Source organism: Drosophila navojoa, chromosome 3 (genome assembly GCF_054131105.1).
Source record: "Drosophila navojoa isolate 15081-1374.11 chromosome 3, UAZ_NAV_1.0, whole genome shotgun sequence".
Classification (NCBI taxonomy): Eukaryota; Metazoa; Arthropoda; class Insecta; order Diptera; family Drosophilidae; genus Drosophila; species Drosophila navojoa.
The window spans coordinates 30,039,939-30,067,280 of record NC_142891.1 but is presented as its reverse complement, the minus strand read 5'-3'; the positions used below and the strand labels follow the sequence as shown (position 1 = coordinate 30,067,280).

General features: G+C 39.3%; 2 protein-coding genes and 1 long non-coding RNA gene across 3 annotated transcripts in view; 2 read left to right on the top strand and 1 right to left on the bottom strand.

Annotated features, from left to right (window-relative positions):
• The window catches only part of LOC149091995 (uncharacterized), a 128,370-nt gene that overhangs the window by 90,371 nt on the left and 10,657 nt on the right, over positions 1-27,342 (top strand). The window lies entirely within an intron of this gene.
• da (transcription factor daughterless) lies at positions 2,529-11,680 on the bottom strand. The gene is made up of 2 exons (XM_089257663.1): positions 11,272-11,680; positions 2,529-5,601 (listed from the first exon to the last, which is right to left on the bottom strand). Exon 2 carries the CDS (start codon positions 5,553-5,555, stop codon positions 3,519-3,521), a length of 2,037 nt encoding a protein of 678 aa, XP_089113789.1. The 5' UTR covers positions 5,556-5,601; positions 11,272-11,680; the 3' UTR covers positions 2,529-3,518.
• Positions 14,757-17,471, top strand: Cdk1 (Cyclin-dependent kinase 1). The gene is made up of 3 exons (XM_030389962.2): positions 14,757-14,968; positions 15,025-15,528; positions 17,221-17,471. The coding sequence occupies exons 1-3, from the start codon at positions 14,820-14,822 to the stop codon at positions 17,459-17,461; spliced, it is 894 nt and encodes a 297-aa protein (XP_030245822.1). The 5' UTR covers positions 14,757-14,819; the 3' UTR covers positions 17,462-17,471.

Here is a 27,342-nt window from a genome sequence, read left to right as displayed (position 1 = left end):
ACTGTATATAATTGTCCATTTAAGATTTTATGAACTACTACTCTGACCTGCGTTATTTCGAACCTCTCATTAATTCAAAGTTATCACGAGTCCCCTACAAAATCTCTTTATATTTCGAATAAAGTCCATACATTTTTATGCACTCAATAATTCGAACTAAAAAATCATTGCTAGGATGCGGTTATTCGTACTCATATGGTTAAAAACTCGACAATTCGAATTTGCCAAGTTTCTTAGTGTGTTAGTAAGAGCTTTGAGTTTGAATTTTGGGACTCCTGCGTGGTTGCGTGTTACGCGTAAAACACATTTTTATGCTCGCTTCCGCACGAATCGTTTCGTTAGTATACATTTAAATTTTTTTTTTTGAAATGAGTACTAAAAAGTATAAAAGTTTGACGATTGCTGAAAAGAAGAAACTAATTGGAAAAGTAGAATGAGGTGAGAAGGAGAGAGTTTTTCTGACTATGTTCAAGTGAAAAATGAAAATGTTGCTGTTTCAGGATCCCTAATCTATGGGGAAATTTTATCTGCGATAGATATGAATGAAAAGAACAACGATGAAGACGATACATTAGAACCTTTGGCAACGGTGTCAGTTAAGGTAGCAAGAGCCTCATTGGATAACTTACAAAGCTTTTGTCAACAAAACGAAACTGATGAAACAGCATATCAGGCACTCTTTTCTTTAAAATTATTGAAAAGTCTGAGCAAAAGCAATGTGTTTCGAAGCAAACCCGTATGAGTTCATAACAAAGCTTAATTAATTTGAACCACTAACCAGAGAACACATAGACCGGACACGTAGTGTAAAGTGTTTTGCACACTTTTTTTTGACATTACGACCCACACAACTTCGTATTTGCTCGGCTCCTCACTTTTAGGTTCAGGCAACGAAAATATTCGAAAGCACAGTCATTCTGCTTCATGCGCTCGACCGAGATGGTCGATGGTTGAACAAAAGATCTCTCTGTGCTCAATGTTTCCTTTGCTCTCTCTCTCGGTGCTCTTTACTCTCTCAAATGTGTATATGTGTGTATGCATGTGAGCACAAGTAGCAGCTCTGAGCTGCCAGCTCACGAAAATTGAAATTTCTTCGCAGCAAGAATCCATGCCTTCCCTTCTGTGTGAAGGGTATACCGAACTCTTTAAACCGTTTGCCAAGCTCGTACAAAATCTGTATATGTGTTTTCGATTTTATTTGTGGAAAGGGTATGAAAGCGTTGGTGCTCATGATGAAAATGCTTTCGCGACGAATGTGCACGCACACAGTCTCCCTTGCTACATGTACTATGAGCATTTGTGTGCCTGTGTGCGTAGCTCTTGCTGCCTGTAGCAATTTTAGGTCCCAGCATTTGCATTTGGTTGATCTTGAGAAGTGCGCACACTTATACATATATGTATATACATATGTATGTATGATTGTGTGTACGAAGGGGACGCGATGCCCACAATTGTGGGATATCACTTGTAGAAGCATTTGTATGCCTATGTGCCTTTACATGTGCGTTTGTGTGTGTGCATGTGTGTAAGCATGGGACGACTCATAGTACATGTAGCAAGGGAGACTGTGTGCGTGCACATTCGTCGCGAAAGCATTTTTATCATGAGCACCAACGCTTTCATACCCTTTCCACAATTAAAATCGAAAACACATATACATATTTTGTACGAGCTTGGCAAACGGTTTGATAAGTTCGGTATACTCTTCACACAGAAGGGAAGGCATGGGTTCTTGCTGCGAAGAAATTTTAATTTTCGTGAGCTGGCAGCTCAGAGCTGCTACTTGTGCTCACATGCATACACACATATACACATTTGAGAGAGTAAAGAGCACCGAGAGAGAGAGCAAAGGAAACATTGAGCACGGAGAGATCTTTTGTTCAACCATCGACCATCTCGGTCGAGCGCATGAAGCAGAATGACTGTGCTTTCGAATATTTTCGTTGCCTGAACCTAAAAGTGAGGAGCCGAGCAAATACGAAGTTGTGTGGGTCGTAATGTCAAAAAAAAGTGTGCAAAACACTTTACACTACGTGTCCGGTCTATGTGTTCTCTGGTTAGTGTTTGAACATATGTATGTACATTACGTTAAATAAAAACGATTGATAATTCGAAGCTTTATTTATTTTCTCTTAAAATCTCGAACCATTTAATATTTCAAACATTCGATAATTCGAAATATTTTAGGAGTCCCTTGAATTTCGAAGTAACGAGAGTCGACTGTATTTATATACACATAATACCTAAAATACCTATTTAATATGGGGAAATCAACATATTAATATTAACGGATTATGAGACATTTAAGCTACCAACACACGACAAACAAATGTTAGCAAATATGCAAATTTATTTAAGATATCATTTGCCTCTTTTTATTTACTTTTTAGCGGCGGGGCAACCATTGTTTACTAAAAACACATACATCCAATTTTTTAATTACAATTTATAATCGAAATGCTTGAGCAATTATGTATGAATAAACAACAACTAAATATAAAATTTTCAAATAAAAATGCTTTTTACCATTAAGAAGCCTATTTCGTATAATAGCATAGTGATTAACATAAAAGTTATAAAAACTGTTAGGTAAATAAAATACTCATAATGTATTATACATTTTCTGCCAATAATGCTCTGAATATCGGCGCAGAACATATTGCTTCCAACTATCTAAGCAGCAGATATCAATTTTGGCAGCCAATTGCCGATGATTTAAGTACAAAATTCTTGCCTATATCAATAGGTTTTTGAACGCTGCACATAAAATAGCATTTTAATTCTTTATTTAAAGTTAACCTAGTCTAGGGTATATGGTAACTGTTAAAAAGTTGTATTTAAATCTAAAGTAAAATTAACATATAGCATTACTTTTTATTTAACGATTATTTCCTTCTAATACTTATTGTAAGTACACATTTTATAGTATATATATATATATATATATATATATATATAATATATATATATATATATATATATATATATATATATATATATTACACCCGGGCATTTAATACGATCAAGAGAAATTAATGTGAATTTTCTTAGATAAATATGGGGAATACAAGAAAAACTCTGTATGTGAAAATCTTAGCTTTTTTAAGATTTTTTTTGTATTTTAAATAGATCTTATACAATTATGTATCAATGAAAGCTTAAAAAGCTGCTATAGTGACATCGCACATATTAATATACATTCAATATGATATCAATTACAATTCAAATAACTAGAAATGATCTTACCTAATGATAAAATGAAGTCTATACAATTGTTAAAAAAGATTTAAAAAATGATATAGGTGCTTGTGCTTAAGACCCATAGACAAAACAACCTACTACGGATGTTGCAAAGGGGACATTGTCTCAGAAATGGTCGGACTCGCATGATAGCGCATAAAAAAATTGCTTAGCAGGTGTTGGTCTAGCTCAAAGGCTGATGAGTACTTTGAAGTCTCTGGGATTAATTGAGTTGTTATGGAAGATGATAAGGCTTTCAGATCATTGCTGACATCATGCTATTGTGGATGTTGTCCAATTTGTTGCTGCTGTTGTAAATGTGGTGGTAAAACATTACTAGACTGATTAGCTGGTAAACTCATGTTGCTCATAGTCTGCGTAGGTGGAGGAACAGCAAGCTGTGAAGACTGGCTATGATGATAAGTATTTCCGCTAACAGATGGCTGTTGTATCATATGATGTTGCATATTCAATTTAGGTCCATCTTCCGCTTTTTCTTCCTCTCGACGCTTCAAGCATGCAGCTTTCGGGTTTAAATTTCGTTCTCGAACTTGTTGTTCTAAAGTCATAATTACTTCCACTGCCATATTAAGAATGCCCAGCTTAGTTTGAGGTTTGTCAGATTTTAGGTGTGTCATACACATGCGTCCTAATTCTTTCAAAGCCTCATTAATATCACGTATACGAATGCGTTCACGAGCATTGTTTGCCTGACGCCGTTCTTTTTCCCGAATAGCTTTGACAGCTGGCTCCGCGTCATCATCATCATCCGCTGAGGAACAATATCTACGAGGTCTCTTTGAACCTTTTGTACCTTGAGACAGCTGCTGCAGCTGGGTTGCATTTGAAGACTCAATAGAGCTCGTAGGCTTTGTGTCGGACATTTCCAGATTCGATATACTAGAAGTTGTTGACACCCCGGTGTGTGTGATATTACTGATTCCTAATTGTTCTTTTCGTTTTTTAGTTGGCTTTGAGGATGCCGATATTGACGCCGTGGAATTTCGTTCCATTTTTATATTTGTTAAGCCAGTAGCACCAATTGTTTGAATCGTGTTTGCACTAGCTGCAGGCGTACTCAATGAAAGAACTTCATGCGTCAGGGTACTTGATGAATTAGGTACTAGTGCGCCATTTCCGGCAGAGCTACCGCTGCCAACTAGATGGGATGAAGGTGAGTTGGCCACAAAGGAGGATAATGTTTCTGTATTGTCTATTGAATTTAGAGAAGTATTAACACTTGTTAACAGTTCCGGTTCGCAGTGATTCCGAAGAACATTGAGAGCATCATCCAAACGCTCTTCCATTCGAGCGCCTTGAAAAACAGATGCCATGGTATGTAAGCTAGTTACAGGTACCATATCGCTTGAATAATTTGAAGCGCCACTACCATTTAAAACATTATGATTCCATACGGCGTTTCCAGAAACTGTCCCATCTCCAACTCCAGACTGTGTTAATGGTGGAGGTGAATTAACAGGTGTTGATGGGTTCGAGCTAAAGCTGCTTATACTCTGATCAGCTGCTGCAGCCGACATGTATATCTGTTGTCGTAATGACGCTGCCGTCGAATTACTAGCTCCAGATACTTTCGTATTTATTCCACCAAAGCCATCAGTATTTTGAATTGCAGGACTAAGTTGTGCTTGATTATGATGGGAATGTGCGTGAGGTAACGGAGTATGATTTAGGGAATGGTGGGTTATTTGCCCAGCCGAAGACAGGGATGTATGTTGCACTGCTGTTTGATTGTGTTGTGGCGAATTGTACACTGCTGGCGAGAGAACTGTCGGCTGTCCTATATTTGGTAAAGAACCCGAGCCACCGCGAAACGAGCTCATTGGAGGAAGAGATGTCGATGCCGGACTGTGTATACCAATCTGACCACTTTCACCTCCTATATGCATGCCAATGCTCGCACTATTTGTTAAACCCTCAGCATTATGAACTTGTTGATGTTCCATTGAATGTGAAGATATAGGTGCGTTGCTCTGATAAGTCGCTTGACTCATATAATTAGTACTATTATGCATTTGTGATTGGTACCATCCAGCGCTACTAGTTGCCCCGGAATCAAAATACTGATCAACCGTCGTTGTGTTTGCAAATCTATTATTGCTTCCGTTGGCATCGTGAACAGAATTAAAATCACTAGGATATATTCCGTTTTCAACAGCAAGGCCTCCATATGGTGAGTGATAGCCCCCACCCCGTTCAGATACCACTGCTCCTGGGGGTTGCTTATTTGCTATTTTGTTGAAACAATTTTGAAACACCTCATACAAGTGCATCGGTTCATCATCGCTGGTCGCCATTTTCTCTCAAATTTATGGAAACCGCAAACGATAAGTATACGAAAACCTGTAAAGAAAAAGTTAAGTTAGTATTTTAGATAAGCTATAATACTATTGTGGGCAAAAATTAAGGTGAAATTTCAATTCAAGCTTCGCGGGCTTAACATTTTGAGGTAGTTATTATACTCATTCACGAAAGTGAATTAGTATATTGGTTATGTGGAAGGTCCTTCTGTCTGTCTGTTTGTCCGTCCGTCCGTCTGTCTGCCAGTCCGCCTGTCTGTCCGTCCGTCTGTCCTTATGAACGGAATGTTCTTGTCATTGAAGAAAGCTGACATTTGGAATGTAGATCCGTATAGACCACCCACGAGCTATGGCGCCTATGGGGGGCGTGGAAAATCGGATAAAACTGTATCTCCTAGAGTTTTTAAGCTAGAAGGGTAAAATTTTGCACGTGAGATAATTTAATGATTCTATAAAGCTAGACACGATGCAAACAATTTGCAGCAAGTTGATTGCTGCAATCAAAGTTGCACGTTTGAACACGAGTGCAAACATTTTTCTGCAAACAAAAAATTTGCAATAACTGCGGCAACTTTTTTTGCTTTTCGTCTGAATACAGAATTTTAGCATTAACTTGGTTGCGTCTGTTGTTTGCTTGTTTTCATGTGCTGTTTGCTTTCAGTCGCAAGTAAACCAAATGTGATATCGCGAGAAAACGATTGAATTAGCAATATAATAAATTTGAATGATAAATTAATTCACTTAAAAATTATATTAATTATTAATTATATAAATATATATAAATATATACACACAAATAAGGGGTTAGGACGCGCTCTTAATTACAATGAAGCGATGATTGCTGAGCCCAACTTTTAATATATATATTTTTTTATTTTACAAAATTAATTCTGTATAATTAATTATTACAAACATTAATTTAAAAATATATATCAGAATATGCATTTTCCGATTTGCCACGCCCTAGTGGGCGGATCGGGAATATTTTAACAATTAATAAATCGGAGATATAGACGGGTATGTGTTCAGAATTTTAAATCTCTAGCTTCAATAGCGCTGAAAAAAACTGCGTTCATACGGACAGACGGACGGACAATGCTAAAAACCAATATAATTAAACGTCTGCGCCCATTAGGGCCGAGACAAACCGGATGGTGATTTTTCAAATTCTGCTATATTTTTGACACTTTTGATGCTAGAAACATAAAATTTCGGGCTGACCATTCAAGACCAAAAAACTTTGACGGATATACATATACATATATGTCCTCCCTCAGGGGACGTCGTAACCCGCAAAAGTTTATATCTTATAAAGTACAAGAACTAGACGCTTTAATTTTAGTTAGGTTATTAGTAACCACCTCTATCGATGACCCAGAAATAATTTTTTACACCTTTTTAGGGGCATGTCATTTCGAAAAATAGTCGAGAGTGCTCAACTAGGAGATACTCTGAACCCTCCATTCTGCACTTCTTTTATGCACACACACATACGCATACATCTACACGCACACAGTTAGCAACGACTGCGCTTGGGCTGCGCTGCAGTGTTGGTAAATTATGAGAATTTATTTGTTGACGAATTTAATTTCTGGACGTACAACCTTAATGAAACTTTCAGAACGTAATCATAATATTTAAATGGGTGTATAGTATACACATTAGTATTGAAATGCGCCTTTTACAAATATGAGGGTGAGGAAGTGGATATACATAGGTGTGGGGGTAAACTTTAACAATAATCGAAATTGTATAAAATGCATCTTTATATATATTTAATATATTTGGAGACTCTAGCTTTAAAGATGTAGGAATTATAATCTTATAAACATAGCTCGCAAATGAGAGTTAACCGCTTTTTCGTATATGCTCTGCTTCGTAACATAACCGAAAAGATTGTGCATAGACGATCTCGGTCTGAGCGTCTCTCTTTGTTTCGTTTAGAATCGGTTTCGGTCAGACGCATTGCAATGACTAAGTCTTGTGGCGCTCTCAAATGAATGTCGCCTAAAGACATAAGATTTTCGCTCACCTAAAGACTCTCAGCAAAAAACAGTTTGACTAAAAAACTCAACAGAAATGATCTTCGTCTTCGTTTATATAAATGGAAAAAGAAAGCAAGCATAGCATGTAATTACCTATACAAACTCAAAAGACAAGACAAGACGAAAACAGAAATAACTGTCTCGCTAAGAGCGCGAGCGAGCTAAGCCAGACGCGACAAAATCAGTTTCTGTCTGAGTCTTTTTTATTGTGTGACCGAAAAACACTTATTTGCAGACAACGAAAAAGTGTCAACACTCATTTGCGAGCTCTGCTTATAAATGATTTTCGATAAGGTTTTTATCGATAACAAAATAACGGGATGAGCTATCGATTTTTAGTGATAAACTCGATAGCCGCGCTATATATACGGACATTTGAAACGCAAGTAGGAACGTTGCAGTCGGGCGTTACCAACTGCAGAATACTCATTCACACCTCTTAAGCAATTTGGTAGCTAAGTTTTGCTCTAATACTGTAGAAAGTTCAGTTTTTATAGTATAAGCTAACGGTAACCTAGCTGCAAAATTCAGATGCTTACGCTCAAACAAGTAAGAAAGCTCTAGTCGAGACTGCTCGACTACGAACCCTACAAGCAACTGATATTTCAATAATAATTAGCATACACACACGCACTCATACATACAAATACACGCACACACACACGCATACAAACAAACACACGCACACACATACACATACAAACAAACACACGCATACACACACACTCACATATTCAGGCGATTGCGCTTGGGTTGCGCAGCAGTGTTGGCAATATAATCAGAACTTATTTGTTGAATAATTTAATTTCTAGACGTACGATCGTAATGAAACTTTCAGAACGTAATCATAATGTTTAAATGTATGTGTATACCGAAACACAAGTCTCTAGTATTTGATATACGACTTTTACAAAGATGAGGGTGAAGGGGTGGATTTAAGGGTGGGGGTAAATTTTAACAAAAACCGAAATTGTATAAAATGCATCTTAATATACGTTTTAAATTTGGAGACTCTAGCTTGAAAGATGTAGGAGATATACTTTTTTAAGTGATCTTCGATAAGGTTTTTTTCGATAAAAAAGTATCGGAATGAGTTATCGTTTTTTGAGTTATAAACTCGATATGCGCGCTGTATATACGGTCATTTAAAAAAAAAAGTTGAAGTCTCTAGCTCTTATATGTTCTGAAATCGACGCGTTCAAACATACGGACAGACAGACGGACAGGGCTAACTCGACTCAGCTCGTCGCCCTGATCAAGAATATATATATACTTTGTGGGGTCTTCCACGCCTCCTTCTGACTGTTACATACATTTAAAAAAAAAAAAAACAGTATACCCTGATTTCCCATTTTCAATGGGTTCAGGGTATAAAAGTGAAGAAACTACAGGCCACGCCCCCAAAGAGGCGGAACAATATTATTTGGGGAATCGATAAAGGAGGTTACTGGTAACTTAACTATCCAAATTTCCAAATTCTAGCTATTATACTTTAGGAGGTATAAACTTTTGTGGTTTGCCTCCCGTTGGCCGACATATATCCGTTGAAACTTTTATGCTTTAGATGGTCAGGTCGAGTGAATATACAAAACTTTAATTATACTCATTCACGAAAGTGAAATGAGTATATTGGTTTTGAGCATTGTCCGTCTTGCTGCCCGTCCGTCTGTCCGACTCTCCGTCTGTCTGTATGTACGCAGTTTATTTCAGCGCTATTGAAGCTAGAGATTTAAAATAAAATAACGGGATGAGTTATCGATTTTTAGTGATAAACTCGATATCCGCGCTATATTTACCCTCCAAGCAACCAACCCTCCAAGCAACTGATATTTCAATTATATTTCGCACACACACTACCTACACAGCTGCAATTGGGCTGCGCTGCGGTGTGGGCAATATTATGAGAATTTATTTGTTGAATAATTTAATTTCTAGACGTAAAATCTTAATGAAACTTTCAGAACGTTATCATAATGTTCCTATGTATGTATATTTCAAAGCACAAGTCTCTAGTATTTGAAATTCGCCTTTTACAAGTATAATGGTGAGGGGGTGTATATATGGATGGGGGGTAAATGTTAACAATAATCGAAATTTTATAAAATGCATCTTAATATATGTTTTAAATTCAGAGACTCTAGCTTTAAAGATGTGGGAGATATAATTTTATAAGTGATTCTCGATGAGGTGGGTCTTTCGTTGTTGGTACCTCCTTTCGTGCTAACATCGTCACCTAATTCGCTTACTCCATTCACACCTTGTTCTTCAGTTTTGTCAGTTTTTGTTTCAATTTGGAGGAATGGTAAAATATTCCAGTGGAATATGTCAGAAACCTGGTCCAATCGATGAACAGACGCTTGGGAGCAGTCATAGATGTCAACGGTGGCCAAAAAAAAGTATTACTTTTAACTAAAAAGTTAGTAAAACTCTATAATGAAGTAATTTTTTAACTAAACACTTTCTTGTCAGCTGATTTTTGTTACTTCTTTTGTTTTTATTTTCTTTTGTTAATTCAAACATTTTGTAATTTTTTTGTACTTATTAATATAGTTTATAGTTTAATTTACCTATATTCATTAAAATTTTTTTAAAAATTAATATTCTTACTGATTTTATTTCGCTTCAAAGCAAAAAATTACAAATTTTTCCTTGTGTGTAAACACTTTCTTGCCAAACTATATATACTTTGTGGGGTCTGCCACGCCTTCTTCTGCCTGTTACATACATTTTAACAAAACCATTATACCCTGATTTCCCATTTTCAATGGGTTCAGGGCATAAAAAACAGTAACACTTTTAATTTATATTTTAAATGGTTTCAGGGTATAACAACGCAACAGGCGGCTAAATAAAACTTGATTTCTTCATATATATATATTTTATTTAAGAAATTATTAAACCAAAATACATACACATCGAATATTCCAATTTAAAATCTGCCAATAAATTGACTTTTCGTTGCTTAAATAGTATACAATTTTGTTTAAATCAACATAGAATGCTTACAAAGAAGGAATATATGTAAATAATTTCAAAAACTTTGTTTCTGAAATTGAGTGTTTCGTATCAAGTCTTGAGCACATCACATTCATGAATACAAATAAGTTTGCGTATATATCATAATTAAGATTTTTATTAGATTGTATTAAGATTTTAAGGTATAATTTATCGTATATTGTATATTACATCAAAGTTTAGATTTTAACAAAACCGATGCTGCATGTCATAATAGCTCTTAAACAACACATATTTATTCATTTGAAACGATATAAATATTCTTTGTTGTTATTCCCTGTAGTTGATTTTACCATTATGGAGTGTGCAATTACCTCATTTTGCCGGTCATTAAAGCTCAGGACAAAAACAAGAGTGTGCGTTTTTCTAATGTTAATGCTAATGAAAAATAATATTGTTAAATCATGCCCTAATTAACGTTCATTTAAACGTAAAAATCCTCAAAAACCCATCGACGTCTATAAGGTAACAATATACTAGTTCCAATCAATTATTATAACTATTAATATATACTTATTTAACATTTCATAATATTATTTTAATATTGTATATTTAATGAACTTCTTTTTATATTCAATTTTATTTTTCCATTTTTTGCCGTACTGAATTTAAATAAAGGTGAAGGCAAATAAATGCCCGATAACTATACTCACTTTAACAAAATTTAAATATTTTCTTGGAGTTTAATTCGTTGCAGGTGTTGAATACTTTTGTACACTATTTTTCACAACTACTGTACCTTTCTAATTATAAAAAGGTGTAGATCGGAATTGTATTTCGTTTGACCACGAACACACCAACTTTATATGCATGCATGTATGTATGTATGTATGTATGTTATGATTTACACAAAACTATATTTTGTCCAATGGTTACTAGGAGTAATACTCTTTTAATTTGCACATGGTAAAACATTTATAAAAGTTAATTTAAAGTGTTTATAAAGTTTGAACGTTTTCTTTTTTTTTAGATTCAAAACATATCTAATTTTAGTATTCTGCTTGCTTTGTTCGTGATTCCATCGGGAACGCCATCTTTGTTCTCTTCGTGCGTCATTCCCAGTGTTGTATGAGTCTCGATAAATAATACTAAGTTTCGATTACTATTATCAACTTATTATTAGTACCGCCACTAACCATAGAACACAAAGACCGGACACGTAGTGTTAAGCGTTTCACCACTGACCAAACAACACAGTGGTTTCACACACTTTTTTTCGAGCGTTAGTTTCTAGACCACATCGTAATTGCTCGGCTCCTCACTTTTAGGTTCGGACCACAAAAATATGAGAACACAAAATCATTTTTCTCCGTGCGCTTGCCGGAGATAATCGACTGCTACTAACAAATTTAATAAATATAAAAATATAAAACCTGAAAATAAATATATATATTCAATTCATAAAAACAATTGTTTCATATAGGATTATGTTTAATATTATTTGATTATTTCATTAATTTAAACAAGTAAGAAAGATCTAGTCGAGACTGCTCGACTACGAGATCCCCTGAACCCTACAAACAACTGATATTTCAATAATAATTCACACACACACTCAAACACGCACACATACAGGCGATTGCGCTAGGGCTGCGCTGCAGTGCTGGCAATATTATGAGAAATTATTTGTTTTATAATTTAATTTCTAGACGTACGATCTTAATGAAACTTTCAGAACGTAATCATAATGTTTAAATGTATATCGTATATATATCGAAGCACAAATCTCTAGTATTTTATATACGAATTTTATAATGAGGAAGAGGGGTTGGTTATAGTGGTGGGGAGTTAATTTTAACAAAAGTCGAAACTATATAAAATGCGTCTTAATATATATTTAAAATTTGGAGACTTTGGCTTTAAAGAAGTGGGAGATATAATTTTTAACCGATTTTCGATAAGGGTTTTTATCGATAACAAAATAACGGGATGGAATATCGATTTTTAGTGATAAACTCGATATGCGCGTGATATACACGAACATAGGAAAACAAATTTCAAGTCTCTAGCTTTAATATCTTCTGAGTTCGACGCGTTCATACATACGGACAGACGGACAGGGCCAAATCGACTCAGCTCGTCGCCCTGATCAAGAATATATATACTTTGTGTGGTCTGCCACGCCTCCTTCTGCCTGTTACATACATTTTAACAAAACCATTATACCCTGATATCCCATTTTCAATGGGTTCAGTGTATAAAAATAGAAAACATGAAATTCAATAAATCTATTAAAAACAAATACAAAACCATGATATTTCAATAAAAATAGTGTAAATGTAAATTTATAAATGTGAATTTATATGTACATATGTATGTTTGCACGCTCAGGCCAGTTGCTGCTACATGCAGCATGAGCTTCGCACATAGTACATGTAGCAAGGGAAAGTGTGTGTGTGCATGCTCATCGCGCAAACATTTTCATTACGAGTGCCAACGCTTTCATACCGTTCTTAGAAATATTCATGAATACGCTAACATTTTGTATGAACGTGGGAAACGCTTTACAAATTTCGGTATACCCTTCACTCAAAAGCAAAGAGCTGGGATCGTCGAGAACAATTTTCAATTTTTGTGCGCTGCTGCTATTCTAGAGAGCATAAAGAGAGGGAGAGATAGAGTAACGGAAAAAGGAAAAAACCCGTACTTAATTTGGGAACGAGTGCATTGCGTGCCACCGGTCACAGCGCAATGATTTTGTCGTGGCTTATTTTCATTAATGGAGCTTCAAAAGAGCGAGCCGAGCAAATACGAAGTTTTCCGGTCTCATCAGCGCATTTTTTCTGTGTTGAAAAAGTTTGTTCTACATGTCAAGTCTATGTGTTCTATGGTTAGTGCTATTGAACAAAAAATGCCTCTATGTTCAATGTTTCCCTCGCTCTCTCTTCTTCCCATCTGTGTGAAGAGCATACCAAACACTTCAGACCGTTTGCCAAGCTCGTACTAAATATCTGCGTTTTGTTATTATTTGCCAGAAGGGGAATGAAAGCGTTGGTGCTCATAATAAGAATGTTTGAAATGAGCGTGCACACACACACTACAGTTGCTATCTGTAGAAATTTTCATGCCCAGCATTTCATTTGCATTTCATAAATATGTTTGATTCTATGTACACGGGGGACGCGATGCTCACAATTATGGGATACCACTTGTAGAAGCATTTGAATGCCCATGTGCCTTTACATGTGCGTTTGTATATGTGCATATGTGTATGCATGGGGCGTCAACATCGACATGTGCCTACCTCAACTTAGAATTGTGTGAGCGAAAAAAGGGTGCAAAACGCGTTACACTACGTGTTCGGTCTATGTGTTCTATGGTTAGTGGCAAAACTGACCAAAGAACACATAGACGAGACATGTAGAACATAGTTTTCCAACGCCGAGAACATACATAACATACATGCATAAGAGACTGGTCAATTCTTATTTGCTCTGCTCAGTCTCTTGGGGCTCGAGCAGTTAAAATACAACAAAGTCAGTGCGCTGCAAGCGCTCTACAAAAATGGTCCAGATTTTATATAAACGACGGCAGTGCGCTATTTGTCCAGTGTCTTATGCAGTTTTTTTCGGAGTCAAAAAAGTTTGTTCTACGTGTCTCTTCTATGTGTTCTTTGGTCAGTCTTAGTACTACTACTAACAAGAGAACACATTGACTAGAAATATAGAAAAAATGTTTTCCACTTTCCTTTTGAGTGAAAGGTATACCGAAATCTTAAATGCGTTTGCCACGTTTATGCAAACAAACTGTAAGCCTGCACACACACACTTGCAGCCCCTTACTATATGTATGAGCATTTAGGTACCTGTATGCATAATTCTTGCTGCCTAAGCATATTGTAAAGCCCAAAATTTCCGTTCTGAACCTATTAAAAACTTTTGCAACGATTCCATCTTAACTTTTGAGGGAAGAGTATACCAAACTCTTGAAATTGTTTGCCACGCCAATACAAAATGTTTTCATTTATATATCTATGATGGTATTTATTGGAGTGGCAAGCTCTTTCCATAGTTGGGTATACTCTCCATTCAGAAATTCCATCATGCGATAATTATGTTTTTTTCTGAATGTTTCAGTGTTGACGTTCATTTTTTCGATAAGTTTCAAAAGGTATTCTTCCAAGTAAAAGTAAATTCAGCTTTCCCCAGGGTGGCAACCTCAATCGATTCGCGGCATTTTTCTGAAACTAACCGGGATTAAAATGGAAGATTTCGAAAAAATTGAAAAAATAGGTGAGGGTACCTATGGAGTTGTGTATAAAGGCCGAAACCGATTAACTGGTCAAATTGTTGCCATGAAAAAGATTAGATTGGAGTCTGACGATGAAGGAGTACCATCTACAGCGATAAGGTCTGTAAACTAAAATGTATTCTATAAATATAATCTGAGTTTAAATTTGCTTACAGAGAAATCTCATTACTTAAGGAACTTAAACACCGTAATATTGTCTGCTTGGAAGACGTACTTATGGAAGAAAATCGTATATACTTGATTTTTGAATTTCTATCAATGGACCTTAAAAAGTATATGGATTCACTTCCTCCGGAGAAGCATCTTAGTAGTCAACTGGTGAAAAGCTATTTATATCAAATAACGGATGCTATATTGTTTTGCCATCGTCGTCGGGTTCTACATCGTGATTTAAAGCCGCAAAATCTCTTAATTGACAGAAATGGTATCATCAAAGTAGCTGATTTCGGACTCGGTAGATCTTTCGGTATACCTGTACGCATTTACACCCATGAAATTGTTACGCTTTGGTATAGAGCTCCAGAGGTATTGTTGGGCTCTCCACGATACTCTTGTCCCGTTGACATTTGGTCCATTGGATGTATATTTGCAGAAATGGCTACTAGGAAGCCACTATTTCAAGGTGATTCGGAAATTGACCAGTTATTTCGAATGTTCAGGTAAATTTTTGACATGAGACTTCAAATTATATGAGATGATGATTGTAATTGTCAACCATGATAATAATTATAATCTGTCCAATAATTGTTTGCAAAACAAAAAGTACTGCCAGTCATCATACCTTATTAGGAAAGACCCATTGCAAATGAGAAATTGGGGTATATTGGTTTTGTTAAAATGTGTATATCATCAGAAGGAGGCGTGACAGACCCCATAAATATATGAATGTATGTATGTACATGCATACATTCCTGGTCAGTGCAACGAAAGGAGACGATTTAGCCCTGTCCCTCTGTGAGTCCGTCCGTCCGTCAGAAGATAAAATAGCTAGAGAAATTGAAATTTTGCTTCCTAGGTCTGTATATCACGCTCATATTGAGTTTTTATCGAAAAATCGATGACCGTTTCTTATTCATTAAAAACTTCATCGAAAGTAAGTTAGAAAATGATATCTTCTGCATCTTCAGAGCTAGAGTCGCTAAATTTTAAGTGTAGATTCATATTTATTTTAATAAACGTTAATAAATTATCCACAGCAGTGTTCGTGTACTAGCACCCATACAGTGCTCCAAAAAAGTATTTGCACACTTGAAAAATCAAACAAATTATATATGTATGTATATAAAAATAATCGATTTTTTTTTTGAAAAGCATGGCTGATCAGTTCAGAGTGACAGTGAAAGACATTGCCTAAATCTAATAAGTATATTAGCGCCAGGACTCTTGTATGGAATTTATTATTTGTGTATCTTCAGTGTAAATATTTACTAAATATATATTACACTGTATCAACAAATAAGTTTTTTAGATCATTTGTATTTTTAAATACATACATCTACATATATCGAAATCGAAATATTAAGACCGTACTAAATGTACTCACATTTAAATAATATAATCAACATTTAAATAATAAATCTGCATCTATTTTTTCAACACTTGTATTGTCTTCAAGAAGATTTTATAATTTGTAACGATCCTTTTCGATATCTGTCATTGGTTGATTTTATTTATTAATTTTTCTTTTTCGATAAAAAATAAATCAGACGATTTATATGTATACCATATATGATAAACTTGTACCGCATATGGTATAAACAAGTATGCATGTAAAATTTGAAATATCTACGTGTAGATATTAGAAGACAGACAGATAAGGCTATATCGACTCATCTTGTCGCACTTATCAAGAATATATATAACTTATGGGGTCAGCAATGCTTCTTTTAAAATTTAAAATTTTCCACTGTCTTCTGAAGGCTTATTTTAATTTCCATAGCCAACTCTCTGCTCCTTCTTTGTGAACTGATCTGCTTTTAGAGCTCTTTAATTCCAGTCCTTTATCTTTTTCCGCCCGAATTATAATATAAACTTTTTAAAGCTTAATATATAACATTTCAATTAACTCATTGGTGGTCTTTCCTTTGATATATTTCCTATAAATATTTGATGTGAAAATTTAATTTATATGACGCTTTTCGTTTTGGCAGCAATTAATGGACATAAACATGTTTTTATTTAACGAGTGATCAGAATCTTTTAACCAATCTTAAGCTTAACACGAACTGAAAGAAACTTAGACACCTATAGTGTATTTTCTTGAATAAACACACTATAAAATGCGTATTTTTTATTATATTCATTTATATAAATATGTTATAAAACTAAATTTTACAACTTTTTTCTTACAGAATTCTGAAAACGCCTACAGAAGATATATGGCCAGGTGTAACATCGCTTCCTGATTACAAAAATACATTCCCATGTTGGTCTACAAATCAGTTAACTAGTCAGCTTAAAAATCTCGACTCAGACGGTATAGACCTAATTCAGAGAATGTTGGTTTATGATCCAGTGCATCGGATTTCAGCGAAGGACATTTTGGATCATCCCTACTTTAATGGATTTAAAATTGATTGGCCTATTTCATAAGTGTGTTTATTTACATTTATATGAAAAAAAAAAAGCAAAAACAATCTTTCAAATGTAATGCCAATAGTTGTAAGCTTTATACATATATATATATATATACATACATATATTTTGGAATGCTCCTTTTTTATGGTCTTAAGCCAATTAAATTTACAAACTTATCAAAGACTAGCCCACAATAGTGGCCACATTGATAATAGTGGCTTCTCAAGTCACTGCTCGGTCCAGTGAAGTTAAAGTACAGTGAAAATATTTATTGCTGACTATTTGCTAAGTAGGGCTTCGCTGCCCGGCTTGCATGTGCAAGCAAAACAGCTGTTTTTGCATCGCTAAGCAACTGATCTTAAAAGCTCGTATAAAGCTTTGAGCTTTAAGCTCAACGTACAAAAGCTACGCCAGAATGGTTCTTGACCAAATTCTGCGCGATGCACTTTTGAAAGCTGTCAGTGAGCCTTCAAACAGCGAAATGGACATCACTGTTGAGCTTACAGTGCAGACCACTAAACCCAACCCGACTTCAAGCGCAAGTGTAGCAATGCGCTTTCAAAAGGTAAAAATTAAGCGCAAAACACCTAAAATTAAGCGCAAGATAATTGCTACGACTTCTCCTAATCTTTGCTAGGAAAAAATCCAACATTGACAAGAATAGCGAAAACTTTACCTTGCTACAATCTGACTATAATGTCAGTTCTAACAGATTCGGATTGCTGGCAGCTGTAATGGGTGCAGAAGATTTGCTGGACGAGCAGCCCAGCACCAGCAATCAAGCTGCTATTGCTGCATCGAAGTGGGCTACTGCCATAAAGCTCAGTCGAAACCCCACCAATCGTGATGGAGGGTATCAACAACGTGAAGCTTTTAATGCAAGGCATTGAAAAAGTGACGGATTTGAACAAGGTCGAAGCCAGGGCTTCCTTGGGTGGCGTCATGAGGCTCTACACGGCTGATGGTGCTACCTTCCGCAGCATTGTGAACTGGCTTGAGATTGAGCAGTAAGAATTCCACTGCTACCAGTTAAAAGAAGACGGGCCGTATAGAGTCTGCATTAAAGGCTTGCACCACAGCACCTTAATTAGCCAGATTAAGGAGGAACTAGGCAAAATTGGCCACAATGTTTTTGATGCCCATACGCCACAACGGCGCAGTGAGCCAGGGACTCCTAGGAAGAGCCCAGTGAACATGTTCTTCTTGAACATCGCAGCTGCTGCTAATAACAAGGCGATCCTGGCAGTTAAGACGCTCTGCCATACGAGAGTCGTAATTGAACCACTCCGTAAACGGACTGCCGTAGTACAATGTCACAGATGCCAGCAGTTTGGCCACACGGCGAAGTACTGTCGTAAGACGCATATATGCGTAAAATGTGCCGGAGAACATCCATCCAGAGACTGCACTCGACCACGCAACGAGCTTTGCACCCTGCAAACTATTCGGGCTGCACGAAATATCAAGCGCTCCAGACCCAGAACTGGACTAGGCAGCAGAATCGTGAGCAACGAGCGACCTTTTCCACTAGCTATTCTTAGAGGCAGACCGGTGGCCACTCCTCGAAGTGGCGTCACATATGCGGATGTAGCTAGGCAGCAACAGTAGCAGGCCCAACATCAAGAGCAACAGCAGCCGGCTAAGGACAGGAACCGCAGCCACCAAAGGATAACGAGGGATCCTCATCATTCGATGGCCAGCGGTAACATTGATGCCATGTTGCAAGCGCTTAATAAAAGCATTAGCTCTCTCCGCTCACTCCAAGAAAAGCAGATGGAGCTAATGATGATGATGTTTAAACAGCAGCAACAGCAGACACAGCAGCAGGGGAAAATATTGAATTTGCTCACAGATCTTCAAAACAGAGGACACCATAATGATGCCGCTGCGCATTCTTGTGTGGAACGCCGACGGTATTGCCACGAAGCTGCACGAAGAGTGTTCCGTGTGGCGACACGAGATATATGTCTTGCTGCTCAGCGAGACACATTGCAAGGAGTCACAAGCACCAAAAATATTTGGTTTGAGGCCTATACTGCTAACGCCCCGAGTACCGGCAACGCCAAAGGAGGTGCAGCTATCCTTATTCGGTCTAGTTTGGTCCACTTCCCGTTAGCACCAATAGCCACTTCCAAAGTGCAACTTGCGTTGGCAGCTGCCCAAACGGCTTTCGGCCTTATCAACATGGAAGCAATCTACTGTCCACCAAGGTTTGTCTGGACTACAGATGAATTTGAAACAATTATGGAGCATCATCGTTCTAAATTCGTCATTGCGGGTGACTGGAGTGCATCCCATTGATTCTGGGGAGCAGGAAGGTGCAACCAAAGAGGTCATGCGCTTGGAAACCTCGTCCTGAGCACAGAGATTAACGCTCTGGCAACAGGTGGACCTACGAGGTATCCGTACGGCAGCAGAGGCTCACCAGGCTACATTGATTTTGCTCTGACCAAGGGATTGCTGAGCATCTACCCCGCATAATTACGCTGGATGCGTCTGCTATATGCTATCCTAGGGCGGAACGACTAATAACAAGGCGTACTAATCTGGATTGGTTCCACGAGCACCTCGAGTCGACACTGTACCTCAATATGGAGATGAGCCCTAGAAAGGATTTTGATGATGCCATCGACGCTTTCAGTTTCTCTATCCAGGCAGCAGCTAGAATGGCCTCTGGCACAGCGCATCGGAGGCCCGCAGCCGACAGGATTCCAGTGACCAGGGAAATTCTGCTGTTCATTGCCGAAAAGAGGCGCATACGCGTCAGATGGATGAGATCTCGTCACCCCTTGGACAAAGCCGAGTGGAATAGAGCACGGAGTAGGCTTCGTCTCGACGCACTTGCGGAGCACAAATCTGCTTGGTTTGATGAGAGACTTGTCAACACTGGCATTGCAAGTGACGCAACGCACTCACTTTGGAAAGCCACGCGCGGTATTAAAAGGCGTTGTGCAAGGTAAGCGCCTCTGGCTAACAGTAACGGGACATGGTGCCGGACAGACTTGGAGCAAGCAGAGGTATTTGCTGGGCATCTTGCCGAGCGCTTCCAGCCATTTAATCTGGCCAGCCTGCAAGAAATCCAGGATACTGATGACCAGCTGACACAAGCGCTTCAAATGGATCTGCCTATTAATCCATTCGACCCAAGTGAGATAGCTGAAGTTAATGCAAGCCTGAACACGAATAGAGCGCCGGGACACGCCGCCATCTGCAATGCCACTCTGAAGGCACTGCCTAGACATGCGGTTTGCTTCATAGCGTTGGTGTTCAATGCAACAGTAAGGCTGCAATACTTCCCTCCCCAATGGAATCTTGGATTAATCACCATGACCCACAAGCCGGGCAAGCCGGAAAGCGAACCATCTTCTTTCAGGCCGATAAGTCTCCTCCCTTCGATATCGAAGGTGCTGGAAGGACTTATTGCCGTCCGGCTGGCTAGGACTATCAAGGGATTATTCCGAAGCACCAATTTTTATTCCGTGCTGGTCACAGCACAGTGGAGCAGCTTCATAGAGTTGTCAACCAAATATTAACAGCCTACGACAACAAGGAGTACTGCAACACACTCTATCTGGACATCCGGGTGGCGTTCGATCGAGTGTGGCACGCCGGAATGCTGATCAGGTCGTATCTTGAGGGACGGCGATTCGCTGTGCGCTTTCATAAGCCGCTATCTACCGAGTATGATGTGGCAGCTGGAGTACCACCCTGTTATACAAGATTATGCAACAGAATTTGTGGACTGGGCAAGGCGATGGAATATTGTCATCAACAGCAGCAAATCAGTCAATGGAGAACGCCGTCAGCCGTGCTCCTGGATGGAGATCCAGTGCCGCAGGCGAATGATGCCAAATATCTCGGAGTGATATTAGATCGCAGGCTCACCTTTGCCAAGCACGTAACGGCGATTACAATACGCTTACGTGCGGCAGTGAAGAGGCACTATTGGCTTCTCTGCTCGCGGAGTAAATTGTCACTCACTAATAAGGTGACAATTTACAATCAGATCATTGCGCCAATATGGATATATGGGTGCCAAATCTTGGGGCTGGCCTGTGGTTTGTTAGAAACACCATACTGCACAGAGACCTGAAACTCGCCACTGTCTTTAATGCAATAAACCAGCACTCGAATCGGTACAATGACAGATTGGAGCGGCACAGAAACAGGCTAGCAAACGTACTTATCACATACCGAACTCGTAGGAGGCTCAAAGAAAGACAACTAAGGGACCTGATTATCCGATCGCCACGTATGATGGTCAACAGAAGTTGACATGTAGCTGTCATCATTATGTCATTATCGTATTGTGTAAATACTTGTAAATATTTTTAAAATTTCGACAGCTAACGTAAGTGCCAGCGCTCCCAAAGGGGCAGAATTAATAGACATTAAAAAATATACCAAAAAATAAAAAAAAATTCCACGTCTATGTTTTTTTTTTTTTTTATACCCTGAACCCATCGAAAATGGGAAATCAGGGTATAATGGTTTTGTTAAAATGTATATAACAGGTAGAAGGAGGCGTGGCAGACCCCACAAATTATATATATTCTTGATCAGAGCAACGAGCTAAGTTCACTCTCATCTTTGTAAAAGTCGTGTATCAAATACTAGAGAATAGTGCTTCGGTATACACATACCTCCTCTTGCATCACACAGGCCGCCCAGCGGTTGCCGTCTTATCGGTGGGTGTTGCGGGATTGCCGAGGACTCGTGTTGTGAGGGGGGGTGGAATTTTATTGTAGTATTAGTGTAATGTACTTATAATTACGAGTGTCTTTGACTTAACCTGATAACTAGGTATCAGGTTGCCGTTCTCATAACCTGATACCTAGTGTGAGTGCCTTTCTTTTAACCTGATACTTAGTGTGAGTGCATTTCGTTTAACCTGATACCAAGTTAAGTTAACAATATACTTGAAGAGTCTACCGCCTCTTAAGCTATCCTTGCATCCGGGCCTTGGTCCTCCTCGTCTTCTGGCGGTCCGTGATACTCCTTGAGATCAGCCACGTTGGCTGTCTTTCGTTGTTGCTTGCAGTCGTTGCAGTCGGACTATGGTTGGTGACACGAAGCCGACCCGGAAATAGCCCGGGCAATAGTAGTGTTGACCCACCCTAGTCGCTGTCTTCCTGATTCCCAAATGGCCTGCTATCGGTTGGTCGTGGGACTCCCGGAGGACCCTGGCTCGAGGTTCCCGTGGGATGCACAGTTTACATGGGGTATGCTCTTCTACGGGCGGCCGTCCTCGGGATCGACTATACAGTTGACTGGGGGCTGGGAATGCCGGGGTACTATCGAGACTGTTCTCCGTTGCGGTGGGCCTAATGGTGACTCCCCGGTGAATCGTTGGTGACGTCGATTGGGCCTGCTCTCTTACACTCACACGATAATACCCGCATTGTATGGTGGTCTTCATGGCTCCCAGATAGTCCATGCCCAAAATCAGTTCGTCGACCAGCGTCGGTAGAACGAGTAGCGAGATCGTTGTCGTATGCCCGGTCCAGCTATTCCGCCTCCATCAACCCGGCCCTCTGCATCATCACCCGTGACGCGATGAGGTAATCCTGGAAAGGCTCTCCGAGCGCGGATTTCGTCTCCAAGGCGCTTATAGTACCGAGGCGGGAGGAAGAATTGCAGAAAATCGTGCTTGAACACGATTCCCACGTTGCTCCTTGAAGTCCGCTTCCCCGTAGGAAATCCTCCGCTCGGTCAGCTATTCCGGCATCGCCCGAGGCAAGCGACTGACATTTACGTGGTACGCCACAGCCCGCTCCTCCAGCTGCTCAATAAACCGCAACGGATCTGTTCTGCCATTGAAGGTTACGCCCCATACTGGCCACGCCGCTGGGCTCCCTTTTCGGCTTCGGTCCCAGTTGTCAAACGCTGGTCTCGAAACTAAGGGTCCTGCTGGTCTCGTCGGCGCGCTCTTCAGTGGCGGAATCAGTAGATGTGTGAACCCGCTGGCCGGTCTGGTCTAACATCCCCCAGCTTCTCATCGTTGGCGGGGTTGGGATTGGGTGGTTATGAATCCGGAGTTGCCGATTGCCATAACTATCGGACCAATAGTTCAGCTTCTGTTGTACCTCCTCGCTGTGGTCATCCCGGTTGATATACGCCGTTAGTCGGCGTCGCAGCTCGTCGACCAAGCCATGCGGCTCCAGGCCCAGCTCCGTGAGGATGACTTCCAACTCCGTCTTCAGCGGGTAGCTGACCCAGCCTGTATTTCCTCCATGGAGTTTTGTTATTCGATCTGGTAGCAACGATAAGGGTGTTCAGGGTGTTCTCCGCAGCTATATAACTTTTCCAACGACGATATGTTGGGTGTCCATTATTGTTATAAAAAGTATCCTCCGTTGTTCTTAAGGTATCCCACGAAGATATGTAGGGTGACCCACATTGTTATAAAAAGCATTCTCTGTTGCTCTAAAAGTATCCCACGACGACACGTTAGGTATCCGTCATTGTTAACAAAGTATCCCACGTTGTTATAAAAATTTACCACGATGCTGCATAAGGCATCCCACGTCATTATAAAAGTATCCCACGTTGTTATGAAAGTTTACCCCGATAATAGTTAAGATATCCCACGTTGATAGTTTTGATATCCCGCTATGTCAGAGCGTACCGCTTAGCAATCTACGAGTCCGTCGGTCGATCATAACAGTAGCCAAATCAGTCGCTGCCTCGACTTAGCTCAGGTGACTATAACGCTCAGAGTGGGGTCGCGTTGCACCCGCTACGTGCTCTGGCGTGCCGCTTGGCTTATCTGACAGCGGCCAAATTGATCGCCTCCGTAGCTAGACCCCGTTGCACCCACTATGTGCTGAGGCGGGCTCTCAAATGGTGCCATATATGGCGCGCAGCTCACCGCCCGACGCGCAACCAACTTGGCCGTTGCCACGACTTAAATCTGGCGTATAACTCCCACAGCTAGATCGCCCACTCGCACCACTAATTAAGCATATTCAAAAAGACAAGAATTAACAAAATTTGTGGAATATAAATCCCCACGACTTACCAGCGATTTGCAGTGGGAGGCGGCATGTCAGCGTTTGTGAGTCTTTTACCTTCCGATTATGCGTCCGCTCGCTGCGTGAGTCATTTAATTTCAGCGTTTAGCGCTGAGCTCTTGCTGCTCAGAGCTTTTGGCTCTGCCCGCCGCGGTGTCGCTGCGCTCCGTAAGAGTTTCAATGCAGCTTTGCGATCTCGTTGCGTTTGTGTGAATTATGCTAGGCCAGAGCCTTCACTCTCGATCTCGCTCTGCGCTGCGTAAGAGCTTTCGGCTCTGCTCGTTGCGCCGTCGCTGTATACATTTTTGCGTTGCTTCGCTGCATTCCGTTGTGCAAGAGAATTTTACTCTTAGCGTCGCTCTTAGTTATTTATTTCGGCTGTGCTATTATGTGACTCTATGCCCTTTTTTTGACTCAGAGAGATGCGCTATTAGATTTCCAGTGCTGTCGTCGTCCGGCTTGTTGCTGTTGCTGTCACTTCGGTGTTGAAAAAGTGTGTTATACGTGTCTAGTCTATGTGTTTTTTGGTCAGTGCTAGCACATACATACATATTAACATATGTAATGTTAAGACAATTAATCAATTCGAACCCAAAATCATTCAGACAATGTTCTTGTCCCATGCATACACACATGCACGTCAATGTTCTCGTCCCATGCATACACACATGCACACCAATGTTCACGTCCCATGCATACACACAGGCACATACACACACGCACATGTAAAAGCACATAGGCATACAAATGCTTCTACAAGTGATATCCCATAATTGTTCGATTCAGATCCCATTCATACACACACAATCAAATGTATATACATACATACATACATACATATGTATGTGAGCACTTCACAAGATCAACCAAATGCAAATGCTGGGATTTAAAATTGCTACAAGCAGCAAGAGCTTCGCACACAGGCATATAAATGCTCATAGTACATGTAGCAAGGGAGAGTGTGTGCGTGCAGGCTCGTCGCGAAAGCATTTTCACTATGAGCACCAACGCTTTCATACCCTTTCCACAAATAAAATCGAAAACACATATACATATTTTGTACGAGCTTGGCAAACGGTTTGATAAGTTCGGTATACTCTTCACACAGAAGATAAGGCATGGGTTCTTGCTGCGAAGAAATTTCAATTTTCGCGAGCTGGCAGCTCAGAGCTGCTACTTGTGCTCACATGCATACACACATATACACATTTGAGAGAGCATCGAGAGAGAGAGAGACCAAGGGAAACATTTAGCATAGAGGGATCTTTTGTTTAACAATCGACCATCTCGGTCGAGCGCATGAAGAGAAATGATTTTGTGTTCCCATATTTTAGTAGCACAAGCCTAAAAAGTGAGGAGCCGAGCAAATACGAACGGTCTGGGAACCAATGCTCGAAAATAAGTGTGCAAAACGCTTTGCACTACGTGTCCGGTCTATGTGTTCTCTGGTTAGTGGCATAAGTCTCTAGTACTTGAAATACGTTTTAACAAATAAGGGGCGAAGGGGGCGTGGTATCAGAAATCGGTTATTACAAAGTCTCCACGCTCCAATGAGGCTTAAAAAACACAATTCATTTTTCGATTATTCTAGATAAAAAAGTTATCGGATGAGTTATCAAAAAATATAAAGCAAATCCGCACAGTGTACGGACGGACGGACAGGGCTATATCGACTCCGCTCGTCGTGCTGATCAGGAATATATATACTTTATGAGGTCTGACCGTATATACGCGGATGTCGAGTTTATCACTAAAATCGATAACTATTCCCCATATGTTATTATCGATTAAAAACATTATCAATCAAGGCATATCCTTATCAGTCGTCTCTCCTCGAAAGCAAGTTTTCTTATCTAGGCTTTCATTTGATACGACCTGTGAGGCAGTATCTGCTTTTATAGCAAGCAAGACTTCGGCTAAGGTTTTTATATCGAAGTTTAGCTTCGCAGCTCCGCGCGAAATTGCCTCTTTTAAAATAAATGTGCCGATAGAACATTTTAAAACTTTATGTGATCCAAACTTCTGGCCACCTCATGTGGTAGTTCATGAATTTAGACCTAAAAATCGTAACACATCTACTCCTATTGCTGTAAATCTACCTTCGGTGCAATCGTCATCTAACACTGTACCAAAAAACTAAATTCTTTCCTATCTTCTTCTCAGCTGTCTCTGCTTTATCAAAATGTACGCGGCTTGAATTCTAAACTTAATAGTTTATTCTTACACAGTTTTAGTGTACAATATGATATTATTGCATTTACTGAAACGTGGCTAAGTAATAATATTCATAATAGTGAAATACTTTCAAATAATTTCACTATTTTTAGACTTGATCGTTCAATGCGCAGAGGGGGTGGAGTGCTAATTGCGGTTAAATCTAGTATCCTCTCTGATGTGTTTACCTTTTCGTCCCTTCATGATGCGGAGATTTTAGGGGTTAAATTAACTCTCCCATCGCGCTCACTGTTTATCACATGTTCTTATATCCCTCCCTCTTCTGATTTACAAGTTTATGCTCATCACATTAATTATATTAAAGAGGTTTATGAGCATGTGAATGATACAGACTTGCTTCTTGAGTTGGGGGATTTTAGCATTCCCAACACTTCTTGGTTAGCAACTTGTAATACAAATTACTTAATTCCGACAATTGATCACTATCTTTTTGATGAATTGTTTAACCTGTCTCTGTTTCAGATTAACTCCATTTCTAATCACCTGAATCGCACACTTGATTTGGTGTTTACTAATCACGATTCGCTCTTAAATGTCGTGAGAACGACTCCATTCTGTATACCTGAGGATATACATCACCCCACTTTAGAAGTATTATTAGCTGTCGATAATCATCCCAATTATACTCCTTTGCCTTCTTATCCATGT

Coding starts and splice junctions, on each gene's coding strand:
- Cdk1 (XM_030389962.2), top strand. CDS start 14,820: ATGGAAGATTTCGAAAAAATTGAAAAAATAGGTGAGGGTACCTATGGA. Junction 14,969..15,024: donor GTACCATCTACAGCGATAAG/GTCTGTAAACTA, acceptor ATTTGCTTACAG/AGAAATCTCATTACTTAAGG. Junction 15,529..17,220: donor CAGTTATTTCGAATGTTCAG/GTAAATTTTTGA, acceptor TTTTTCTTACAG/AATTCTGAAAACGCCTACAG.
- da (XM_089257663.1), bottom strand. CDS start 5,555: ATGGCGACCAGCGATGATGAACCGATGCACTTGTATGAGGTGTTTCAA.